Source organism: Trypanosoma melophagium, assembly GCF_022059095.1.
Source record: "Trypanosoma melophagium isolate St. Kilda chromosome Unknown ctg6segment0, whole genome shotgun sequence".
In the NCBI taxonomy this organism is placed as follows: Eukaryota; Euglenozoa; class Kinetoplastea; order Trypanosomatida; family Trypanosomatidae; genus Trypanosoma; species Trypanosoma melophagium.
Window position 1 is genome coordinate 232,958 of NW_027125189.1, and position 24,306 is coordinate 257,263.

The 24,306-nt window shown below is 41.1% G+C and overlaps 10 protein-coding genes across 10 annotated transcripts; all 10 read right to left on the reverse strand.

Moving 5' to 3' along the window:
• Nucleotides 1-232: 232 nt before the first annotated feature.
• On the reverse strand, nt 233-8,755 carry LSM04_004040 (UME domain; the record flags this gene model as incomplete). Its single annotated transcript, XM_067332277.1, has 1 exon — nt 233-8,755. One exon carries the CDS (start codon nt 8,753-8,755, stop codon nt 233-235), a length of 8,523 nt encoding a protein of 2,840 aa, XP_067186866.1.
• A 331-nt stretch (nt 8,756-9,086) lies between these two features.
• On the reverse strand, nt 9,087-9,962 carry LSM04_006336 (TRAF3-interacting protein 1; the record flags this gene model as incomplete). The annotated part of the gene is made up of 1 exon (XM_067332278.1): nt 9,087-9,962. One exon carries the CDS (start codon nt 9,960-9,962, stop codon nt 9,087-9,089), a length of 876 nt encoding a protein of 291 aa, XP_067186977.1.
• A 290-nt stretch (nt 9,963-10,252) lies between these two features.
• LSM04_005996 (uncharacterized protein) lies at nt 10,253-11,869 on the reverse strand (the record flags this gene model as incomplete). Its single annotated transcript, XM_067332279.1, has 1 exon — nt 10,253-11,869. The coding sequence occupies one exon, from the start codon at nt 11,867-11,869 to the stop codon at nt 10,253-10,255; it is 1,617 nt and encodes a 538-aa protein (XP_067186959.1).
• A 916-nt stretch (nt 11,870-12,785) lies between these two features.
• On the reverse strand, nt 12,786-13,382 carry LSM04_004712 (Fyv7/TAP26; the record flags this gene model as incomplete). Its single annotated transcript, XM_067332280.1, has 1 exon — nt 12,786-13,382. One exon carries the CDS (start codon nt 13,380-13,382, stop codon nt 12,786-12,788), a length of 597 nt encoding a protein of 198 aa, XP_067186906.1.
• A 305-nt stretch (nt 13,383-13,687) lies between these two features.
• On the reverse strand, nt 13,688-14,719 carry LSM04_005970 (uncharacterized protein; the record flags this gene model as incomplete). Its single annotated transcript, XM_067332281.1, has 1 exon — nt 13,688-14,719. One exon carries the CDS (start codon nt 14,717-14,719, stop codon nt 13,688-13,690), a length of 1,032 nt encoding a protein of 343 aa, XP_067186955.1.
• A 693-nt stretch (nt 14,720-15,412) lies between these two features.
• Nucleotides 15,413-17,512, reverse strand: LSM04_007738 (Peptidase M41; the record flags this gene model as incomplete). The annotated part of the gene is made up of 1 exon (XM_067332283.1): nt 15,413-17,512. The coding sequence occupies one exon, from the start codon at nt 17,510-17,512 to the stop codon at nt 15,413-15,415; it is 2,100 nt and encodes a 699-aa protein (XP_067187034.1).
• Nucleotides 17,513-17,812: 300 nt separating this feature from the next.
• Nucleotides 17,813-18,964, reverse strand: LSM04_001812 (uncharacterized protein; the record flags this gene model as incomplete). Its single annotated transcript, XM_067332284.1, has 1 exon — nt 17,813-18,964. One exon carries the CDS (start codon nt 18,962-18,964, stop codon nt 17,813-17,815), a length of 1,152 nt encoding a protein of 383 aa, XP_067186780.1.
• Nucleotides 18,965-19,527: 563 nt separating this feature from the next.
• Nucleotides 19,528-21,075, reverse strand: LSM04_004048 (YqaJ viral recombinase; the record flags this gene model as incomplete). The annotated part of the gene is made up of 1 exon (XM_067332285.1): nt 19,528-21,075. One exon carries the CDS (start codon nt 21,073-21,075, stop codon nt 19,528-19,530), a length of 1,548 nt encoding a protein of 515 aa, XP_067186867.1.
• Nucleotides 21,076-21,376: 301 nt separating this feature from the next.
• Nucleotides 21,377-22,495, reverse strand: LSM04_001746 (uncharacterized protein; the record flags this gene model as incomplete). The annotated part of the gene is made up of 1 exon (XM_067332286.1): nt 21,377-22,495. One exon carries the CDS (start codon nt 22,493-22,495, stop codon nt 21,377-21,379), a length of 1,119 nt encoding a protein of 372 aa, XP_067186777.1.
• Nucleotides 22,496-23,342: 847 nt separating this feature from the next.
• On the reverse strand, nt 23,343-24,266 carry LSM04_003467 (uncharacterized protein; the record flags this gene model as incomplete). Its single annotated transcript, XM_067332287.1, has 1 exon — nt 23,343-24,266. One exon carries the CDS (start codon nt 24,264-24,266, stop codon nt 23,343-23,345), a length of 924 nt encoding a protein of 307 aa, XP_067186839.1.
• Nucleotides 24,267-24,306: the final 40 nt, after the last annotated feature.

Here is a 24,306-nt window from a genome sequence, read left to right on the forward strand (position 1 = left end):
AATATCGCAGACGAAACACGAAAAAAAAATCAATATATCTTTCTTCGTATTAACTGACACCTTCGTTTGATTATTCTTTTCCTTTAGTTCGCAGATTCCTTTCATTTCTTAATATCATGTTTTCCGTGTACTCAACTCAAATATCAACGAAAAACAAAAAAACGCTGCTCATTTTATTCCTTTTTTCTCAAATAGAGCCTAAAACCTGGTGTTGCTGTTTTCAAATAACCCGTTACAACCACGCCATCCACCACACATACATCTCTGAAAGATTTTCAAGAGAGGAGGAGTGACTGATAAGGCGAGACACTTGACCCTCACAGCCAAGCGCCAATGTATCCTTCTCGTGGTTGCGGGTGTACAAATCGAGAAATCCGTCGAGTCGCCGAGATACACGTTCAATTAGTCGCTTTGGTTCAAAGTTACTCTGTCGATTGGATGACTGTCGCGTCCACTCAACCAGTGGATCATGCAGTAGCGTCTCCACAATACTCATCACAGCTGTTTTGTTCTTCATTTGGCATCGCAGGGCTACCTGACAGCAGGCGCGGAAAGGCCCATCCACACCCAACACACCCATGCCGTCCACAACGTTTTGCGTGAGGCGAAACCGCACTCGTTCCGGTACTTCAAGCAACTCACCCTTGTCAAACATGCAGGCAAAGTCCACGTGCATTAATTCCCCTCGTCCTAGATCTAACATTAAGTTCTCACCATGACGGTCGCCAAGTCCCACAATATGACCTGCAATGCTCCATAATGCGGTTGCCTGAGTGTAGATGGCACGAGCCTGATACCATTCTTGATGGCTGAAAAAGCTACTGTGAAACCAGTTATGCAGTACAGGTCGTGTTCTGGGAAGAATATACTTCTCAAACATATCCCACTTACTGAGACTACCGCTGTCTACCTTAGCTTTCCATGCCTTCACTTGTGAGATGCGAACACCTGTGCCATCCATTACATAGCATCCCTCCACAACTTTGCGAAAGGGGCTAAGATTGTTGACCCACTCAATAATTGCGCAGTCATCAGAAAGGGCAGCCACTGCATAGCGGCGCAATGAAAATCGTTTACGCCGCGCCTCTGGATCACTGAGAAAAAAGGTATTCATTAATGATGCAATTTCCATCATGCGCATATCTTTACGAGGTTCATCACGTGACTTACAGAGAAAAGATACTCGATTTCCCTCATTACTGATTACAACAATGCGCTTCGGTTTTTGAAGTGAACTCATTATATCAACACGACTTCCAAAGCTATGAAATGTTGCAGTACCCAGAAAAACTTCCTTGCTATTTGATACCCCAATGGCATTTGGGAATAAATTTACCATTATTGGTAAAATTATTCCCGCCTTAGGGAGCATTTCTTGAATATTTTGAATAAAAGGCTGCCCATCCAGTGATGCTGAGGGTGAAGAACGTCCACCAACTAGCGTAGTAGCAGAGCAGTTGCAAAGTTCAATTAGAGATTTAAATAATGCCGACATATTACTCACAAGGGTCTTCTGTGTCGGTACATGCTTCACAAACTGTGCCACTATCTCTTGACGGGCTACTTCACTACGGTTAGCAAGTCTACTAAAAACAATGGGAAGCACCTGCCATAGGCATTGCTGAGGAAAAGTTATCATAAGATCCACCACTGTCTTTGTGATGATATTAACCACATTATTATTGCCGTTTCCTAGACGAGACAATAGTTGCGGTAGAGCTGTTATGAGAAAAGCCGCAGGTAACTTGCTGCTATTATCAAGTAGATAACGCTCCATCATATGGTTTATTTTTCGCAATACTGAAGTAGGAAGCATTGAGCTCGAATTCGATCCAGAAGCCAAACTAGAAAGTTGAGCTGAACAGTTTAACCACAAAGTAAGCATACGAGGAAGTGATACTATAACTGTCTTTCCACCCAATTGCATCGCCATTCCAAAGTGGTCAAGGGCCCGTAAGACATAAGACTCAATATTCTCTACTTTCTTTCTATTTTCAATTTCATCTGATAATTTTCCTGTCATTGTAACCGACTCGATGGCAGAATTCTGTACAGAGCGATACAGAGAGTCGTAAAAAAGTGCAAGATAATGATGAGCCATTTCTGAGGCATTCATTTTTAAGGCAGATTGATATCCTGCAATTACCTCTTGAGAAGGTTGGTAACCAAATTCTTGTTTCCACCTCGTAACGAGAACTCGAAGTTTAGCTCGGGTAGTTAGTGGAACATCCGTATTGTTGGTGATATATTCTGCAAACTCAATAGCCTGTTCTGGCATATTCATTTCATGCAGCAATTTTGCCAACGTAGTATAATACGACGGATCCACAAATCCATCATCTAGGTAGGCCTGTTTGGCTACACTTAAAGCCGTCTCTAAAAATCCTTCATTTCGCAAGAGTTTCGCATAATGCATCCATGTTTTTGTTACAACCTCCCTCAAGTTAAAGGCTCTAAATATGGACCGGTGAAGAGATACCAATAACTCTTGTGCCTCCAGTGTGGTATCCGTGAATCGAGCTCGCTCTTGTAGTAAAGATCCAAACTCTTGTAACTCCTTTGAGTTTTTAGCAATTATACTCTTATACGAATCGAGTTCTCCATCTTTATCTCTTGATGCAATTCGCATATCCGTAACCGATTTTGCTGCAGTTTCAATATCTGTTAGGGCGTGAAGAAAAACAACATGCGGGTACACCTGCGCGTAACTCTCACGACATGCAGCACGAACGATAGGAGCGATTCTCTGCCGCTGAGCCGAACAGGCAGAGAAAACATCCTGCAACGTACCTTTCATATCAAGTAAATTCGTGAACGAAAGCATAGGCAGAGCGAGACTAACAGGAAGATCCTTGTGTGATTGCACATTATCCCATTCAGCAAGTCGCCAGGCCGCTTCATTAGCGTAGTTCTGCAACGCTGCGAGTTCCTCCGGACGGCACAACTCACACCGTGTGGAAGTCACATTTGAGGAGGGAGAGTAATGTGTAAGAAGTGCCTGACTGTAACGTGACATGAGATGCAGTTGTCCAAGTTGCTGCATACACCTCAAGGCTGTAAATTGATGAGAACAACTGTTAGGACGCCGTTGTAGAACCAACTCACATGACTGAAGGGCTAAACTCCATTCACCATTATTTTCATGTGAGAAGGCAGCATCTTCTGGTTGACGTTCACCTGTACGATGAAGACTCCGCGATGAATCTCTGTCTCCCAGGGCGGCAAATATACTTTGCAGTGAAACATTGTTTTGCATAATATCTGAGACACTTGGTAAATAGCGTTGGCTTTCAATACACCGCAACGCTCGCATATTACTTCTAATCGCAACAGCTACCTTTACTTTAGTAGTCCATTCCACTCGAGTAAAAAACTGTCGGCATACTTCCACAATACGTCGTATTTCAGCCTCATCCGCCTTTGTCCGATAAATTGAAACAAGGCGATGAGTGACACGAAGCAAGAAGGAACTTAAAAACTCAATATTTTCTAGAATACAAAAAACTTGCTGTAGGTGTTCCTCAATACCCACTACAGATATGGCTGGTGTCGCAACTTCCATCATAAGACTCTGTGAGTGAAGGGAAAAGGTCTTTTCATTATCACGTACGGATACCATACAAGCCGCACTAAACAAAACGTTAATTTCCGTTACCACAGCACTCACATTATCAATATTGCCTTCCAATAGAATATGAAGGATAATATGAGGCATAAGAAAAAAAATAAGTGCATGATCACTTTTTGCCATATTACGTAATGATGCCACCATATCTCCGAAAACCCCACTACAACGTTCAAGAAGATCACAGAACCAATCTTTCAACCAATCTGAAAAACTCATCCCTGTAGTATAAACAGGACTACGTGGTTCTTTTTTTCGAAACACATTAGCACCATATTTGGTATTAGCATAACTATAGAGCATTTGTTTACAAGTTGGTTCCATATTTAACCACCATGTATATTCCTCTAGTTCTGCTTCAAGAAGTAACTCTTTCTCATCCAGTCTACCATAACCTTTCAAACTTCGTTCAGCGTTGGCGCACACTCGAAGCAATTCTTGGACAGCAAAAGCGGCGCGATCATGCATAGTGGGATCTGCTGTATTTGCAAGGGCTCGTAGACAATGTACACTAAGTAGTTTTTGTGCCAAAATACGCCAATCTAGTACATCCTCTGGTAAAAACATCTCATTCTTCGAATATGGGAAAGAGTCATCCTTTGGTGTAAGAGTTGTGTGATCTTGCTCCAATTTCTTGCTCTCCGTAGATATCACCACACCATGGGAATCTGCAATGGCCCCGATCATACCCACACATGCCAAGGCATACTGAGCATACTCATTTCTAAGCTCACATGCACAGTTAAGTAATGCCGTAATAACTTGCGGATTTGAAACAGCAGCACGTGTCATTTCCATTCTTTCTGTACTATCGGTTGTTGAGAGATACTGAAAAAGAGCTCGAATTAATATTTCTTTACACTTAGTTGAGCTTGACTGCATCACCGAGAGAAATCCAGCAGCAACGACGGAGACATCATCACCCTCTTTATTTGTCGTACTCACCCTAACAGATGTCAACTCCGCAACTGTGTGTAGTTCACCGTTTTTCAAGCGACGAACAAGCAAGCTTTTGGGTCCCATTACTTTAAAACACAATTTCCAGAATGGTTCCTTTGAGGAACTATTGTAAACGACTCGTATGGCTGCTTCTAATAGTAGTAGTGTGGCGTCACCGCTACTTTCAGCCATGTGTTCCATACTTAACAAGTCCACAACAATAACAGGTGCGTGCTCTCTAAGGTATTCTGAGGCACAGTTTGTGACTAGATCACACCATACTTCACATACACGTTCGACTAGTTTCGGCTGTGTACTGCAGTGTTCCAAAATAGCTGACAACTTTGGTGCAATGAGGGTTGCGTGATTACCAAGAAAACGTATCAGCAATGTCAGGCTGTATAACCACCGTCGTACAGTGCAAACAGAGGGAGAGTTTCCATCATGCAAGATATCATTCTGAATACCAACGAAATTTGCTACCTTGTCAAGGAAAGAAAAGACATGATTGGTTAACGTTTGTGGACTCTCTATAGACTTTCCTTGTGATGCTCTCTTTCTCTGCCAAATATCCTCCAGGGTCTTGCAGCTGCCAATGTAAAGTACCATCTCCACAGCAATCTCAAGGTCAGCAAATGGACTAATGTTATTACTGCTATGGCTGTAGCTTGTCGTTTGCTCTATCGCCTGCAACTGACGACCCCCCTCAAGATACATGATAAAAGCAATGAGTGGACCTTGCGAAACATGGAGGAAGTTCAGCAACTCCATTGGTGCTCTGTGAAAGAGAGGAAATAGTTTTTGCGCCTTTGCCTGTTGAACCCCACGTGGAGCCCTGGCGTCATTATATAATATGTATGCCAACACCCCCAAAAGATCCGAATCCTCAAATGGAGTTCCATCTATTAAGGCTTGAATCCGCTGCAACCTCTCCTCCCAGTCTTCCGCAAGGAAAGATGGTGGAAGTAAAACGTTAAGACTTCTACCAATAACAATCTTTACACTACGTTCCTCACGATTACAAATGGCTTTAAAGAAAGATGTGTATATAATATCACTGTTGGCCCAGCATAAATCCTCCACAGACCAAGACATATGACCCATGATGGCATGCGCCACTTCCAATGCCGCAAACTTGGAAGACAAGGAAGTATCGTTTTCATCCCAAATAGTGATACAGAGATTAAGCAACGTACTAGATATCGTACCACTACACTCCTGCTGTGGGGAGAAGACATTATAGAGTGGAATGGCGTCCTCACTGGTGGAACTCATATTGTGCCTTACACCCTGTCGTATAACACTCTCCCATTCTCTACTAAAAGCCGCTTGTAATGATTCCAGATGAAGCGATAATTTCTCTTTATTTCTTTCCCCACATCTTAACAACTTCTCAGAGAAGAGGGAAATACTATTATTATCATCATCTCCTCTACGTGTGAACATCAGGCGTAATGATAACGCAGCATAACCACATCGAATAACACTTGAACGATGACACGAGGCATGGGATAAGACTAGATCTTCCATGGCATCCCATTTTACAGGGGAATAACCTACACAGAGACACACAACAGAAAGTAGTGTTTCACCAAGTGTATTATTTTCACTGAAATTTAACGCAAGGAACAATTGTCGTGCTGCCCAACCAATAGCTTCTACTGAGGCGCTTATACCACGTAATACCAACTCCGTACTATCGGTTGTTTCGTGTCCCTTTATTGAACAATGACGCTGCTGAGGTTCCTTTGTTTTTTTAGGTGTGATGGCAAGAACATCATCACCCATAACTCCAAGATCTAATGAACGCCCCACGTCCTCACAATCTTCTTCGTCCACAACGACGACTTCTGTTTGCGGTGCTTCTTTGCTGCTATTACTTTGGCTGGGATGGGTAGAACGCACTTGTTGAGAAAACCCAATTGTTATCGTTATAACATCCAGTATTTGTTCCCAAAACAATGATAATGCATTCGTACAAATTCCCTCACTCGTACTTGAAATAAATGGAAGGAATGAAGAGAGAGACACCAGAAGACCGTTAATTTCTCCCAGTATATCCATAATAATGGTATTACTCTTCTCATTTGAAATCCCCTGTTTAATATGTGATATAGATGGAACACCCACACTGCGCTGACAGTGCTGCGCAATACGTTCTCTAAAACCACGCAGCACGCCAATAGTACGCCATAACGATGCCATATCTTTAGTAGAAGAAAATGAACAAGAATTACCGACCACATCTTTAATGAGAGCAAACGCATCCTGGTTCAATGGTAACCTTCTCACCATCTCTGCATAAAGAATCGAAATACTCAGAGACTTATCTTTTGGGCACAATACTCTACTACTTGCCATCAAGTCTCTTAGAAAGTCCAACGTCACTTGCTCTACAACAGATGTTTCGCTTAAACGCAAGAGAATCACAACTGCATCCAGTACGAGATCATCCCCAGTATTTAATAGTTCCAAACAGGCCTTCTGAAGAGTATTCACATGTAATGTTGCTGATCCACTTAGTACATCAGAAGCATTCGCAGCAGCAAGCAGTTTACTCCCTGTTGTACTCTCCAAATCATTATCCAAGCAGGAGAGATACTCTTTAATAAGTGGTGTCACTAAAGTATGAGGGATGACGTCCAGTAATTGATTCAGTAAAACAACCTGCGAAGACATATCATTAAACCACAAATCGAGTGGAACAGGCCGGGCATTCAGGAATGCATCCATTATATCAGCAGCAAATTCGGAAAAGGTTTGCTCAATGATTTTATCGACTCCACTCTTGTGTGATACCGCCTCTCGAAGTATATCAAGAAACAAAGTAGCTAGTTCAATGGAGTCTCGGCTGCCTCGTTTAAGAGAATGCACGATAAGTGCAAAAACAATATCTACTGGCATCTTTATTTCCATAAAGAGAATATCTAACCACCTCCATGATTGAATATGAGGATCTGTTGTCTCTGGATGTAAAAATCTTTCACTGTACATATTTCTTACCGTAATGATTGAAGCGTCACTGTCATCCTTTTTCTCAGTTAACCAGCGGAGCAGCTTCAGTTCCCATTTAAAATGATTATTACTTTTACTTCCCATTTGTACAGAGTGATACATGTGTTGCGTCAATGTGTACAGAAGCATAGGGCCATGAAGGACCTTCACGAGAAGTCCATTTCCCAACATGGATTGCAACAAGGATCCTGCGGTATCATAAAGCATCAGCGATAAATCAGAATCCACCTCATCCTGTGCCTGACCACTAGAACTTCTCTCAAGGGTAGAGGGACTGCCAATCCCCAATCGTGAGATGAAACTCTCATGTAAATCTACTGAAAGTAAACCACAGGCTAAACGAAGCAGAATACCTCTTTCACGCAATGTTAACTGCAATGAAGCGTTGTGAATAAACAACGAACTCATAATACTGCAGAATCCAGATGCAACAGAGATAGCCTCGTATGATGTCTCGACGATGATGCTAGTTCTAAACAGACTTTGCGCATCACATCGCACGGCAATAGTCTCTGGTGGGTTAGAAATAACAATGGTACACCGTCCTCGTGAAGATAGGCGATTTAATGTGGCTGAAAAGACAAATACAGCCATAGTCTCATCTTGTAGGAGTACATCAAGAAGCTGTTTAAATAACAACGGATATCGGTAGCAAAGCAAAAGAAACATGTGACTAATTTTCTTAAGCATATTCTCATCAGTCGGGGTAGACCAAGATGGGGCTCCTATTACAGGTAATAGAGAAAGAACAGTCAATACACAATGCAGAAGGACACCGGGAACAACAACGGATATACTGGCAACAATGAAGTAAAGACGAAGGGCTGACCAAACATATTTTTGCACTCGCCGTGGATTTACTTGAGACAATCTTTTCATTTCCTCTGGCAACTCCGAACTATTATACGAAAGTGCGGCGAGAACATAAGGTCGTAGTTCCAGAACAAGACTCCATATCTTCGCTTGGCAATCAACAGAAATTTCACTAGAGGCCGCCATGATTTCAGTTTGAATAACGTTTACACGATCTCCAAATGCTTTCAGAGCATCTCGAAGTGGTATGGAGTCTTCTTCCATAGAATCTCTTGGACGCTTTACACCAAATGGAAGCACAGAGGCCTCATGACGTTTTTGCCTTTCCTGTCCTCTCGCTCCATTCACATCCCCTTGATTCATCCTATTATCTATAGATTTTTCTCGCAACCTCAACTAAGTAATTAATAAAAAAATCTCGTGTCTTTTATATACTATATTAAGGAAGCTAAAGAACTATCTTACTTTGTCGTTTTCTTTCTACAACCTGCTCCAACTGTTCATCACAAGACTAAAAAAAAAAAAGAATAAAATGAACAATGGTAACAAAAAAGGTTTAGACCCATAACCAAAGAAAAAAAACATTTTATCCCAGAAGGGTTATCTTTTTTTCTTTTTGCAACGTAATAATAATAAAGTGTTGTACAGAGAGAGAGAGAGAGAGAGGGAGAGAAATTAGAGAGGTAAAATTTATTCAGGAAGATAGTAGTACCTCAAGTTTTTCTAATACCAAGTTGTTTTCATCCTCCAGGGAATCCACTTGTTGAATAACTTCAATTTGCCGTTTAATGGCTGTCTCAAGTGCATCTAATGGTAACGATGATGGTTGTGTATCAATCTTACTTTGTTTAAGATCCTGAAACATATTTACAATACTCTGACCAACTTCCTTTACTGATTCAACTTGGTCCAACTTTAGGTAACCGTAACCACTGATCTTTTTAAATAATTCTGTCGAGTCACGCATGGCTGTCGCTTTTTTACTAGCCTTTTCAGATGGGTTTGAGATGCGCTTTGGTAACGATTGCCTCTCCGCCAGATCAATTTTTGACTCGGATGTGCCGGCCATCGTATCAGCTGTTTCCTGCACACTTGTCCCCACCTGATCTTTTCCTTTTTCTTCTTTTTGCTGCTGCTGCTGCTGCTGTTGTTGTTGTTGCTGTTGAGGTGGTAGGGCCTGTAATTTTCTCGCCTTGTCTTGCTGTGCGTATCCTACCGCCAAAGCCAGACGCTGGAGAAATACATTCGTCTTTTCTGGTTCACTACCAGAAACAATTTTCTTTACATTTACATCAATCTTCTGTCCTAGGAGAGATCCTACATATTGCACCAGTGTTGTAAGATACTCAATCTTCTTCTCCTTGGAGTCTATACTGGCAGCATCTAATTGGTCTGGTCGGAAAATATGATCATATGCAGCAAAGCGAGTGTTGATGGAAGCGACAATATCTGCGATAAAACGAAATGGAGGCCTCTTAAGAAGTTTTGGGGAGAGTTCCGGTCCATCTAACTGCAGCGGTGCAAATGCCTCAATAGTGGGTGTCCAGAAGTCGATTTCCTCGTCACCCATTTACCAGAACTCAGTTCACTTAGTGTACCAAAATATGTATATATATATATATATATATATATATATATATATATATATTGTGCGCGTGCACACACTTCGCAATGAATTAGTCTAGCAGAAAGAAAAATAAAACAAATATCCAAGAAGAAAGAAAGGCAACCATAAATAAAGCAACAATACCACCAGATAAACTAATAGAAAAAATAAAAAAAAAAACAATATTATATGGAAAAAGAATACAGCATATGTCACGCCAATTAGCGGAATATGATTACTTCGTTGTTGTTTTTTTATTGTTCCTTTTTGTCACCTTGTGACTTCTTCACCTTACCGTCCTCTTCCCCCCGCTCTGTGATGCGCTCGTGACCGGTCAACTTCTTAAACTCATCGATACGTCGCGTCTCATCCGGCATACCGAGTACTGCGTTTAACGAGAAACGACTCTCCAGACGTCGCTGTTGTGACTTTGGAAGGAGCCGGTTCACCGTTGCATTATGTGTTACCGGTACAAAGAGAGTACTTGCCCCAACACCAAGCATCTTAAGTCCAATATTCCGCAACGCGAGATGTGTATCATGGTGCCTAGTAGATAACCACGACTGAAACTCTGGATTTTGTCGTTTTAAATAGGTCATTTCACGCAGCTTATTTACTATAGCAACTAATGTAAAGGGTGCATCTTTACCGAGCCAGTTCTCTTGAATAGCATCAATTGTTGTATAATGTGGGTACAGGCGATCTTCGACGCCCATCCATCCCTTCATGGCATGTGCGAGACCAATATCGTCATCTGTGCGAACCTTCGCAGTACGCATAAGCTGTGATGGACGGTAAAACTCTTTTAAAGGACGCGCTAAGAGCCGTGTAATGGCCCGGAGACAAATAAAGCTGAAAGCATGAGCAGAAAGTACTGTGGTGTAGGTTCCAGGTGGGTCTTCAAAGTCTAGGGAATTGTACTCTGGATCCATCATCGCCGGATGAAATCCCCACGTGCTCATTCCTTCATCTGTCATACTTTGCGTGTACTCGTCCTGCTCTGTCTTGCGGGCAAACTTATTATAGGTCTCAGGAGGACGAAAAGCAATTGTAATGTCTGAAGTATATCGTGACACCTTACGAAATGAAATATCTCGTGTAGTTCCTACCGCATCATCAAATCGTATAGTGCGGTGTACATTAGAACGACCCAGACATGCCCCTATAGCTGCTAATAGATCTGTAAATCCCTCTGAGCAGGAAACATCATTGCGTGCGGTCCATAACATGTCCCGTGTTCCTGTCTTTTTATCTGTGAAATAGAAAGTAATGGTAAAAATTTCCTCTGGTCGATGTTTGTCCACGTCAATGGTACAATCAAGACACTCAATCTCTTCACCCAACTCCCGCCAAGTTAGATGCTTCGGAGTCTTTTTAAATTTATGTTGAAACATTAACTTGTGCTTCCAGGCTTCTTCCTCAGTGTACGGTACTACTGCATCCTCTGGTTGCGACAAAGTCTCAATAATCTCACTTTCCACTTCGTCTATGCGCCTAAAGTCAACGGTCGACTTTTGGGTATCCACCACTTCCTCAACCTTCCACAGACCAGTGGCACGAAGAGGTCCATAATCTGGCTCTGTCGGTCCATCTGTCACTTTTGCAGCTGTAGTACTATTCCTACTACGGCTGCTGCTTCCATCGTGAAGTGCATTGTTCACGTTATTGCGTGTATTATCCTTGTCCAAAGCGCCATGTACTAGGATGGGCACTTTGCGAGATGTAGTGGGTTGTTTGTCGCCATGCGTTCCCTCAGGTTTGTCATTCTTGTTATTATTACTGCCACTGGTCGTTTGCACTCTAAGCTGCAGCAGAAGAAACGGGTATCGAGTGGAAATCACATGCTGCGCGAAACTCCGCAAGGCACGCATATTATCAGCACACTTACACGCAAAAACAACAGTGTATTTCAACCACACCAAACCCGCCTATGTTTAATAGACGTATTTATGTATTTATGTCTGTGTATGGTGCGTGAAGCACACTGCTACTAAGGAGAAGTGAAAAAAAAAATAAAGGGGAAAAAAAAATCATTTTTTTTTTTTTTTTGAAGAGGTTAATAATAAAAAATCACACAGATAAAATATATATGCTATTCTTTTCCTACTTTCTTTTCTTGAGAACTTGTACGGAGATATTCTTCTATCTTCTTTATTTCAACAAACGAAAAAGCAATACGTAGAGCAATATACATATTACCCAATAGCGCGAAAAATCTTCATGACATCCTTAACTGCAATGACCTTCTGCTACTTTTTTTTTTTCGTTTCACATTTCCTTACAGCTTCATTTCATTTAAATGCAGCAGGAGGTCTAAGTGCCCCTCTACGGAAGACTGAACGCGAGCGCAGACCCATTATCGCCAATGGAAAGAGAATACCACCGCACACAAGAGTAAGACCAATAATGTACCCCAAAACTGAGAATTGTAGAAAAGTCTCTGGCATTTTCAGTTGGTCTATCTACCAATGTAACTCACAGAACCGGTAATAAGGTAATGGAAAGCAAACTATTTTCGACCTCCCAATGTTATCGAAAGCCACACATACAACTAAAAGAAAAAATAAAAAGAAAAAAGAGAAGACAGAATTATAAATAACATCTCTCTTCACGCAAAGAAAAAAAGGAGGAGTAGCCCACACAATGCAGCATTAAAATACATGTATACAAGGTGCAAAGTAGAAAAAAGAGCAGAAGAGGGCTCTTACACGACCTTACTGAAATGTAATAAAATTGGGTAAAAGATTGAACAGATTGCACTATAAAACTGAAATTAAGTCTGACAACTCATTTCTTTTCCTGATCTTGCTGTAGTCTGTTCAGCAGCGATTCTACCCGTCCGCTCATGATGGGTTGACCTTTTCGAGTTTTCTGAGCATATAATGCATTGTTTACCTTTCTCTGTTGAATGCGATTGATCTTCATTTGCTCTCTCTCCTTTTTGGCTGCCTTTGCTTCTTCAATCTTTTCTTGCCTCTTCTTCTGGATTTCCTCAGCCTTCGTTAATGCATTGTGGTGCTTTTCCTTCTTTTGCAGCATCTCTGTCACCGTTTGTGCGGCATACTTCCGCTTTAAATTAAACTTTCTCTTCTTCTTCTCTGTGTTGGTAAGACTCTGATCATAGTCAATACTCTGCAGTCTTTCGCCCAGTGCCCCTGCGGCCTCTTTCCGCACGGCGTCGTACTCCTCCAGTCGCTTTGAATGAATCCCCTCCGCCTCGCAGAGCCGCCTGTACTCCTCCATGCGGTGCCGCTCGGCGTCCCTGCGGTCCCGGCCGTACTGCAGGAGCTCCGCGTGGAACTTCCGCCGGAATGCCGTCTGGCGCTCCGCCCGCAGCATGGGAGGGGGGCGCCGGGCCCCCGAGGGGTGATCATCACTTCCCATACCTCTCTAGGCCACACAGACAGTAGGGGAGAGAGAATAGGGAGAAGAACGGAAAGAAGAAAAAGGAAAAGGGGAAGGTATTTAGGACGAAGAGCATTAGCGGAACGGCAATAATAACAAGTAGTAGAGAAGAGAAAGTTTTTTTTCTTTTTGTCAATCATAGTAGTAATATATATATATATATATATATATATATATATATATATATAATCAGAAAGTATACCGAAGCAAAAATCCAGTTCTTTTGCAAGAGAATAGGAAAAAAAAAAATACAATAAACATTGTGAGAATTCAGTGGCACAAACTCAATTCTCATGGGGGTTACAACGATTCCGGAGAGCCATCCTTGCTGCCCGCACAAGCTCTTCCAGAAGTGCATGGGGTAACGCCTCTCTACGGTAAAAACCACCACTAGGGAAAAGCAGGTAATGCTGCTCAGGAACAAGTTGCGCGAGTGAACGTATAGGCCTACCATCTGGTTCATACAGGACACTCGGAGCAGGCTGACAACCTGTTGCAATACCTGCCTTTTCAGTAAGTTGCTCCATGTAGCGATAACTTCCACTCACAACAACACGTGTAGGTTTGGATACTGAAGAAGCAAAAGTTCCAAAACAGGGCCAGACATTAATCCAAAACGTTCCTTCCTTTTTAGAGGAATTTGGTATAGTACGCATATTGGTGTCTATTTGTGAACTCGACTTGCCAACTTTAAGGTCAGCCATAGAAAGTGTCGAATTTGTTCCAGGAACACGTCGTTCTCCCATGTCATCCTTACTAGAAGATTTGCTATTAACAAGATATGGTTTCTCAGCATTGTACCCGTAGTGATTAATAAGACGTGAACCATTCAATGGAGTATCTACGTCATGAAGAATTGGTGGGGGGAAAGAGTCTGATTTCATCATTTTACAGCGCTCATCTTTGAAGTTATATTTCTTCCTTTCAATGAGGTAATGAGGCTGTAAGGGAACATCATTGATATCACTATGAAGACCTATACGTCCGGCTTCCAAATGCTTTTCATATTCATGGCGATCCTCAAGTATTTCTCCTCTTTCAAGAGTAATATAATTTTCAGTTGAACTCTGCATACCTCTATCTTGATCTCGAAGAGTCCTGTGGTCGTTAGTTCCAGCAACTTTAGTAATAGCTGAGACAGTTCTATCTTGTTGTTCTTCCTGTAATTGTACGAGTTCTTCAAGCATAACTGCACGCTCCCTTTGCAGTTTCTCTAATTCCTCCCGAGCAACGAGTTCATCATTTCTAAGAATTCGAGATATCTCGTCAAAAGAGTCCAGCATTTGCTGTAAATAAGGATAAATATCCCTAGGCATTTCTAAATTTTCTACAAGTTATGACGCCGTCTGGAAACCACCAAGGTAAAAGCAAAAAGGTATGCCAGAAAAGCAAAAGAACCAATTTACCTATACCTTTTCCGAAATGAAAAAATAATAGAAAATACAAAAATGACAAAGACAACACAAAACGCAAGAAAAAAAATCCTCCGATAATAATAACAGGTAGAATAGGAAAAAAAGCAGTAAGAGAGTCTCTGTAACCCGATATCACCGTTAGTATTACCCCTAATACAGAAAAGGAATGGGATCTACATTTCTCTTTTCATGTTCATGTATGTATCTTCATCTTCCTTTTTTCCTTCTTTCTTTCCCTCAAACTCCCTCGCTCGCTTTTTTCTGACTTTCTTCTTCGATGTTTGCAGAGAGAGGACTGCTTACAGCAGAACCAGTACGGAAAAAAATACCTAATATAAATGCAATAACAGAATGATACGCTATTCTTCCCCGTAGTCAAATTCTGTAATTTTACCATGTTCTTCTCTTTCGTTTTTTTTTTTATGTTTGTTTGTCTTCATGCTTAGAGTATCGAAAGTCACGGGAGTTCCAACGACGAGGAAAAACACACACTACACGCAATTATATATATATATATATATATATATATATATATAAGTTGCATCAAGGAAGAGATTAAAACAACTTTCAATTTTATCCTACTTAAGCGTCCACTCACTTGGCTGCCACCACGGTAGGACGTGGACCAAGTATTTTTTCTATATCTTCCCTCATTAGCTCTTTCTTTTCCAGTAAAAGTTGTGCGAGTTTTTCATGAAGATCGCGTTTTTCTCGCAATGTTTTCTCTGTGTGTTTGTACGCTGAAGCCACAAGCTGACGGGCTTCCTCTTCAACCTTTGCATGCAATTCCTCTGAGTAGTTCATCCAAGCACGACCCTCATTACGATCATTAGGCTTGAAAGCCAGTTGACCAATTGATTTGGACATGCCGTACATGAGAAGTTTCTCCATTGCGATTCGAGTAGCTCGCTGAAGATCATCCATCGCACCTGTTGAAATATCATTCATAAATATGCGCTCCGCAACTCGTCCACCCATAAGGACGCACAATTGAGAAAACAGAAAAACATCCGTGCGAGGCTCCAAGGCCTCATCTTGCACTTGCTGTGTGTAACCTCCAGCTCTTCCACGAGGAATTATTGAGATTTTCACGACATCCTTTTGCAGAGGAGATGTCCACGCCATTATAGCGTGGCCGACCTCATGATATGCTGTCCGACGCAGTGACATGTCACTCATTCGTTGGCGATGTTTCTTTCCAATGAGAACGTCGTCAATACTGTCTTGTAGTGTTTTAAGTGGAACAACTTCGCTTTCTGTCATAGCAGACGTTAGAGCAGCCTCATTTACAATCGTTGCAATTTGCGCAGGTGAAACACCTGGAGTGCGCTCTGCTAAAGCAGTAGCATATGCCTTGTTACTCACTCCTGGGATCACCTTTACTTCAATAGGCTTGCTTTCAATAACAACCTTTCGTTCTTTTTTTTCTTTATTAGTAGTATCAGTAGTATTATTAGCATTAGTAGATGTAGTAGGTGTATTAGACCCGCCATTTTCACCCTCCTCTCTTGTGCGAAATGTCTGCACCACTGGTTTGCATTTTGGATCTCCTGTGATAATGCGATTAAGGTAGTATTCAAAAAGCTCCTCACGAGCATCCTTGTCAGGCATTGGAATATTCACTTTACGGTCAAAACGACCATCACGAAGTAGAGCCTTATCAATAGCCTCAGGATAGTTTGTGGCAGCGATGACTACGATTGCCTCTTTACTGGTGAGACCATCCAACTCAGCCAGTAACTGATTAATCGTTCGGTTTTCCTCACTGCTTCCACCACCACCCATACTACGACCACCTTGGTTACGAGAACCTATAGCGTCAATCTCATCTATAAAGACAACGCACGGTGCCGCCTCTTTTGCCTGTGCAAAGAGCTCACGGACTCGTCTAGGACCACTACCACCAAATATCTCGATAAAGTCCGCCCCAGAGCAACTGAAAAAAGGTGTACTAGCTTCTCCCGCAACAGCACGGGCCAATAGCGTCTTACCTGTTCCAGGCTGTCCAGTGAGTAAACAACCCTTTGGAAGTCGAGCACCAAGTCGAGTAAACTTTTTGGGCTCCTTCAAAAAATCAACATACTGTTTCAAATCCTCTTTAGCCTCAGGGATACCAATGATATCAGCGAAGGTAGTACCTTTAATTTCTGTACGGTAATTTTTTGACTTCATAGGGTTCATCATATCCATCAATCCTCCCATCATGGGATTCTTTTTGGCCGCATCAGTTGCCTTAGCTTGTCCCATTGCCTGCACATACTTGCGTCTCATATACCAAAGGGGTCCAATGAAAATGGCAAGATTTACAACAAGAGGAGCCACCCAACTAACGGCATTTCCAATAACTGGGCCTGCAGGTCTTACTACACCATCGTGAAAACCCTTCAGGTAATCACTATCTTGTGCGGGCGGTTGCGGAGGGAAATAACTCGGGGGCGGGGGCGGTGGAGGAGGAGGAGGAGCTGAAGCATTATATGGATTCATATATCCTTGTGAATGGCCTTGTTGAATTGGCTGCTGCTGTTGAAGGTAGGCTTGTTGTTGTTGTTGTTGTTGTTGTTGTTGTTGTTGTTGTTGCTGTTGTTGTTGTTGTGTGTAGGGGTATTGTTCACCATAGGTGTTCATCTGTTGTTGGCGGTACATTTGTTCATAAAGGGATTGATTACCCTGAGGAGAACGTCCATCACCTTGCATTGTTACTACTGAGAAAAATAAACAAAAATACCTATGATAACAAAAACAAAGAACAGGGAAATTAATAAATAGAGGAAGGTATACAATATCAGTGAATATTTCTTCAAGACATGAAGCTTTTTTTATGTAGAAAAAAAAACACAATTTACAAAATAGTGAATAAGTACACAGAAAGAAAAAAAGGTGAAAAAAAACCAACAAAACTCCTGTTATGGTCATCTAAATTTACGTACACAATAGAACATCAATGCGGTAACGATAACTTCAACAAGTTAAAAAAAAAGTAAGTTTCACAACCGTTTAATTCTCTTTCTCATCATCTCCAGTAGGAGTGTAGAACCCTGGCATTGTGCCATGATTCAGAGAGCGTCCCCGTGAGTCATCATCATTATCACCATCATCATCACCAGTCTGCGTCTCTGTAGCGAGTGTTTTCCCGAATGAGTCACCATCACTACGTATTGGGCTTCCCATTAGCGACTGGGCAAGACTATCAACATCAGATTCTTTTTCATTTGGTGAACTACCACTACCTTCACTCTGTGCTGATATCCCAGATACATTCAAGCAACGGGTGACAGTCGTAACGGTTTCGCTATCAGAAGTCTGCTTCACAGATTGTGGTGTACAATGGCGGTTCGGCTCATCGCTTCTCTCTTTAGTAGGCCTTTCATGTTTAACTGTGCCCACCAAAGGTTCCAATCCTCTGGAACGCAATCCGTCATCGCTCTTTAATGTATACGTTATTTGAGAATCTCCAGTCCATGGGGTTAAATCGTTTGAAATAGCAGAGGTACAAGGTATATGTAGAGGGTCATCCCTTACACTGTGCAAATTTCTCAGAGACATTGATACCACACTGGAAGAGTGACGATTCCGTCTACACAATAAATGTATCTGGTCGGATATTGTATCCAAATCAATTCCGTTAAGAAGCCGTTCACGTACAGGTGCACTATAACGGCACTTCATATAATTCTCTAAACGCCCTGTAAATTCTTCATTTGCAATCATGCGACGTTTTCTACGCTCCTCTAGTACCAACAGTTGCAACTGATAGTGAATTTTAAAAGGCACCAAATTAAATTCTATCTCTTTGATGGTCAAATCCTTCCACTTCACCACAAATTCCTCATTAACAGGTTGTACCGACGCCTTACGAATATTTCTACCTTTCCTACCCCCCTTAACAGGAGAAACTTTTCTAGGCGCAGCAGCAAAAGCAGTAAAAATAGGTGAATCCAAAGAAGTTTCCGTAAATGGGAGACCCTTTCTCACAACATTAGATTCGGCGTCTGTCTCAGCAGCTAACACTGGATAAAGGCGAGGGATCTTTGCTTGTTTTGTATTATAGATTGGCAACGCCATCTCACTAAAGCAACTGCCCCCATACTGCGTCACACTTGTTCTTGTGCTTACGCTTACAGTAACGCTATTTGTTCGTTTACTCATGCCTTATTTTATGTTCACTCTTCTTTTTATTTGTCGTCGTTAACAAAGGCAAGAAAGAGTAACACTTTGAAAAACCAGCGACAAAGAAAAAAAAAGAAGTTATTAATACGTATCGCCTTGCGTTTGAGCACAGAAATGCATAGACAAATTAATAATAATAATAATAATTATTATTATTATTATTATTATTATTATTATTATTATTATTAGTAGTAGTAGTAGTAGTAGTAGTAATTATTAGTAAAGCGGATTCTTCGTTGATTTATTTCCAAAATAAAAAAAGAAAATGTATGTTTACAGTTATTATTTTATAATATCTACTTGGTGATGCCGTCAACCCAATATTGGTGTCCGTTTAAATTTCTCATCCCACTCTCAGGGAAGGTGAAGAGCCACCAGTAATACCGTAATAATGTGCCTTTCTTATAAGAGAGGCTTACAGTAGAAATCAACCACTAAACCCTAGAGTATGTTGATGGGAAATTCCATTACACTTCTGTAACCAATGGCATGCGCTATACTTTCTTCTAAAGTATTACCGCTCTATTATCTCTTCATCTACGTTAGAAAATCGTTTCTTGCGACAAAGTGCAGACCTCTATGGATACTGATCGCCGAGCTGTTGAGTCACTTTCAATAACAATAACAGATTCATCATAGGTTGAACAAGACCTTCTTTTTCCAGAATTAAGTTGATTTGCATTAGTAGAATACAAAGATCTTTGATTATGCTCATTAACACTTTCTTCCCTACTGGAATCACTAGTCAAAGTATCCATCACTGTGGGATGAGCAACAACTTCAGGCGTCGGTGATCGCGTTGTCAAGGGCACCAAAGAAGTAAAAAATAATCGTTGAAAAAAACGAACACTAAGGGAATTATCACTATTCCAGTTAAAATCACCCTCTCTATTATGTACACTGCACATCACCATGCCGTTATCGAAGTCATTCGGTTTTTTTACTGTTACTTTCATATTCCACCTTGTAGTATCATTAGCAGAATGTTTTATCACATTGAGGGAGTTCCAAGAATTACCATCCATTGGCCATTCCGCAGTAGGTTTCTCTAATCTACACCACATCACACATTCCTCTTTTTGAGTTCCATCTTGTGTTTGTGAATCGGTTTCACTATAAAATAAAAAACGTGTTATAGGACTCATAAGACTTCGCAACAAGGCATCTTGAACATCACTTAATGACATACTCTCATATGGATTAGGATGACGTTCAAAAAAAGGAAAGCGATGAGCATCACGTATTGGTGCATTCGCAGTAATATCATATGGAAATATAAGAGGTTCCACCATAATTTTTGAGAAATCAAATGTGCCAAACGAAAAACTACGATTTAACCACAATGGTGGACCATCACGCACCCACTGTGCTACTTGTCGCAGTTTCGGACTCGCCCATTCCCAGAACTCTTCACTGCGCCGCACACGCCACGCCACTACTTGACATGCCGGTTTATCTAAATACACAAAGAAGTCACACTCATTCACACCCGCAATGGCCATTTGTCCCTGCATCTGACAGAGATACTGCTGGGGAATACCAAAGGGTTGATAGGCGGACTTTGAACCATCATACAAGGAGTGAAAAGGTGATTTGATTTCTAATAGACGAAACTTCTCTTGAGTGGGAGAAGATTGTAATGAAGATGTGGAACAAACTTGAGGTTGCCATTTTGATCGAAAGGGGATTTTAACACGTGGTGCAGCTTTTTCTGTTGTGTCTACTTCACCATTAGTAATAATTCCTTTCACGTTGTTCTGGGTATCACCGTTTTGAGAATTTGTACGGTAAAATATGCGTCCATCCGGCGAGCAACCAAGCAAACCATCATCCGTTAAGAAGAAACCACCATCGCTAACGGCATCACCTGTTAATAATTCATACAAGGAACGTGCCTTTGGTTCTGTTACAATGCCGTGAGAAGTGCTGGCATTACCGGTGAATTCCAACTCGGTTCCAACAACATTGCGCAGATAGTCCACAAAGTCCACCACACGGCCACACAAACCGAGAGCCATTCCAAACTGAGATGCCGACAACCCGTGGGGCGTGTGTCCCTTCCATTTTATCTTGTCAGGATGCTGTGCCATGTCGAAACACACCCACACGAATACCAAAAAACAAGAGTAAAAGTAGCTAGAAAAGAGAAAAGAAAAGAACAGAAAGAAATCGAAAAGTAAGAAAAATAGTACGGGTTAACAGACAGAAAAAAATCAATAGAAAATATATATATATATATATATATATATATACATCTATTCTGGTTCTTTGCTTGGAAAGATTGGCCAAAGATAAAAATGGAATTATTTATCCTAACTGGAAAAGAAAGAATTAAAAAAACAAAAAATAACCTGAAGATACGCAAGATGCAGCCCAAGTAACACATTTCCATTATGAGGGACACTTCATCAACTGAGTTTTGGAGTTGCAACGCAAGAATTTCCGACGTGCCTCACATCTTGCAGTTTCATCGACCATGTTTTCTTTCTCTCTCAGTACTTCAATGCGAAACACTGTCCTATTCGTAGAATCCCTTCTAATTGAAGCCAATTGGGAAATATCAATTGAAACGGAAAAAGCCTCCGCAGCCTCTTTAATTAAAGATTCCGCGTTCAGCGCAGATTGATACCATTGAGGAGTACGATTTCCTCGCTTTGAGCGGGCGATGAAGGACTTTGAACGAAAATTTGGAAGAGTAATAAAGGTTGCTAAAGATGCACTCTTTAAAAGAGAGACCAGTGCGCGCTGAAATGCGATTTTTGTTGGAATATATTCAAAATGATCGAATAAAGAAAGAGCAATTTGATAATCAGCGAGCGTATGGCGACCACCCATTGCCCCCAAGCGAATTGGTGTGACTTGTGAAGACATACATACAAAAGGTCCCTGACTTGCCGAAGGATCATCTGGTTTTTGTAAACTCTTCCATTGATTTTCCATTTCCTCCATAACTCGGAGAGAAGAATTGCAAAGATGCGACCCATTAGCCGATTGCGCACACGCATCAAGAAGGACAGCTGTTACAGACATCTCTGGCACAAACTTCGCCAGTGATAATGAGAAATATCCCTCATTCACATCATAAACCACTACATGCCATCGCTTCTTCTCTAATGCAGTCACACCATTTCCCTCATCTATATCCTTATAAGTCTTCATACCTTTCCCAGCACGAATATCTTCACGAACACTGCGATATATATGTGTCCATTCTCGATATGCCGCCAGTCGATCCGCACCCCACGGTGTCAAAAAAGGAATTGGTGTATTGGAAGAGATGAGTTCCATGCGTTCTAAACTTTTACGCAAGTTCATCTCATTCATATCATCATTGCTCGCGTTGCTATCAGTTGTAGAGGGCGCTACTGATTTCTCCGACTTTGGTAATGGCCAGTTACCAACCGCTGAAGACATGAAAAAGTAAAGCACAACAAAGGAAAATAATAACAAAATCTTACCCTTGGGAACACCCGAAGTGAAAGTCTCCCCCGAGTGGCGTGATACTCCCATTCTCCGTAAACTGCAAAACACCACTTCTATGCAATAATAGTTAAACGATGAGAAGGAATTTCTTTTTCTTTTTCTTGAAGTGTGAGAGAGGTATGCAACCACAAGGTAGTCATTGCAATAGTAAGCAAAGAAAAAATAAAAATAAAAATCAAAAAAAAAAACAGATAGAAGAATCTTATCAAGTGAAACTGTTTATAACATTTCAAAAAGAATATGCTTCCTACTTCGGTCAAACCCGGCAAAGAAATAAACAGAAACGAAAAAACGAATAATTTATGAGGATGCAATTAATTCCAAGAATATCGTATCCAGTAAAGGCACTTGCAAGTCAAAGTATTAACCATCAAATTCTCTATTACCGGCAGTATCATCCGGCAGGAATTACGAATTGGCAGATTCCAAAGCCCCTTTCTTCCCAGACCCCCCGCATGGAGGGTATTAGTAAGTAGGTGGGACGGAAAAGAAAAAAAACAAATCTTAAATCCTATTTTCTAATCGTTCAGCTCAAGACTCTTTGACTAAAAGAAAATCCAAGGAAAGAAGAAGATAAACACAACCCCAAAAAAATGCCTAGATAGTTATAGAGTAAAACCGGATACATATTTCTTTCCAGAAGCTCCTAAATAAAAAAAATATATGAAGATAACATACATAGAGCGCAGAAACCATGACAAAGAAAAAAGATTAAATTCCATGTCTTTTTTGTTTCTCATAATAAAACAAAACAGTGAATTGTAAGTAAAAATCAAATAAGTACAAAAATAAAACAAAAGCAAAAGAGAAGAGGGATAAAAGCAAAAATAGCAACATCACATTGTCAACAATAAACTCTAATATCCTACAACTCTTATGTGGTACAACTGTTATGAAGGGCACGTTCCTTACAACCATATATCTCACGCCTCTTCTCACATTTGAATGGGAGAGTTTTGCTAGCATCAAGCAGCTCCACACGATATAGTTCACGGTACCATCGAATCCATGGTACTTTTGCAATGGAAAATATACGTGCATTTAGATTATGAGCGGATACCGCATCCTTAATAACTTTTCCGATATCTCCACCTGTGCCTTTGTACCATTTCTTGAAATTTTGATATCCAACTTGTTTTCTAATCATTTCAGAATCATCTGCGAGGACTGGAAGTTCAATGAAGGTCGCGATATTGGCATTCTTGAGAAGTGCTACTAATACCTTCTGAAACGAGATCTTATCTTTTAGATCAAACCAGTGAAAAACACTAAGCACAAGTTGATAATCCACACGTGATCCGATATCATTTAACTGAGTAAAGTGTTCAGGAAGTACCTTTGTCTGACAAATTTCCACTTTTTTCGCAACTCCGTGTTCTTCAATAAGTTTATCCTGCAATGCAAGCACATCACCGTGGTTCTTCCATATTTCCCCACCAACACCTCCCAGTTCTACTGACATTACATGTGCGTGTGGAAACATCACAGCCAAATTAATGGAGAAGTACCCCTGATCTGATCCATAGTCCACAACAGTAAAAGGTCTTGTTGGGTGCAGTTTCTTTTTGTAAATGTCTTCATGTATACTCTTTTGTATGGCAGAGATTCGATGAACATTCCTCGCCTTGTTGTAGCCCCATGGGCTTAACGGGGAAACTACAGCCACTGACACCGACTCTTCGGTAGTGAGAGCAGACATCAAGAGAAAACCCAATAACAACATGAGAACGAGCAGAACCACATAATTGAAGACATATTTCTTATTTTTGGCTCGGCGAAAAAGCATACGGTGGTCCATCGTCTACATTCAAAGGTCACTACCAATAAATATATATAGT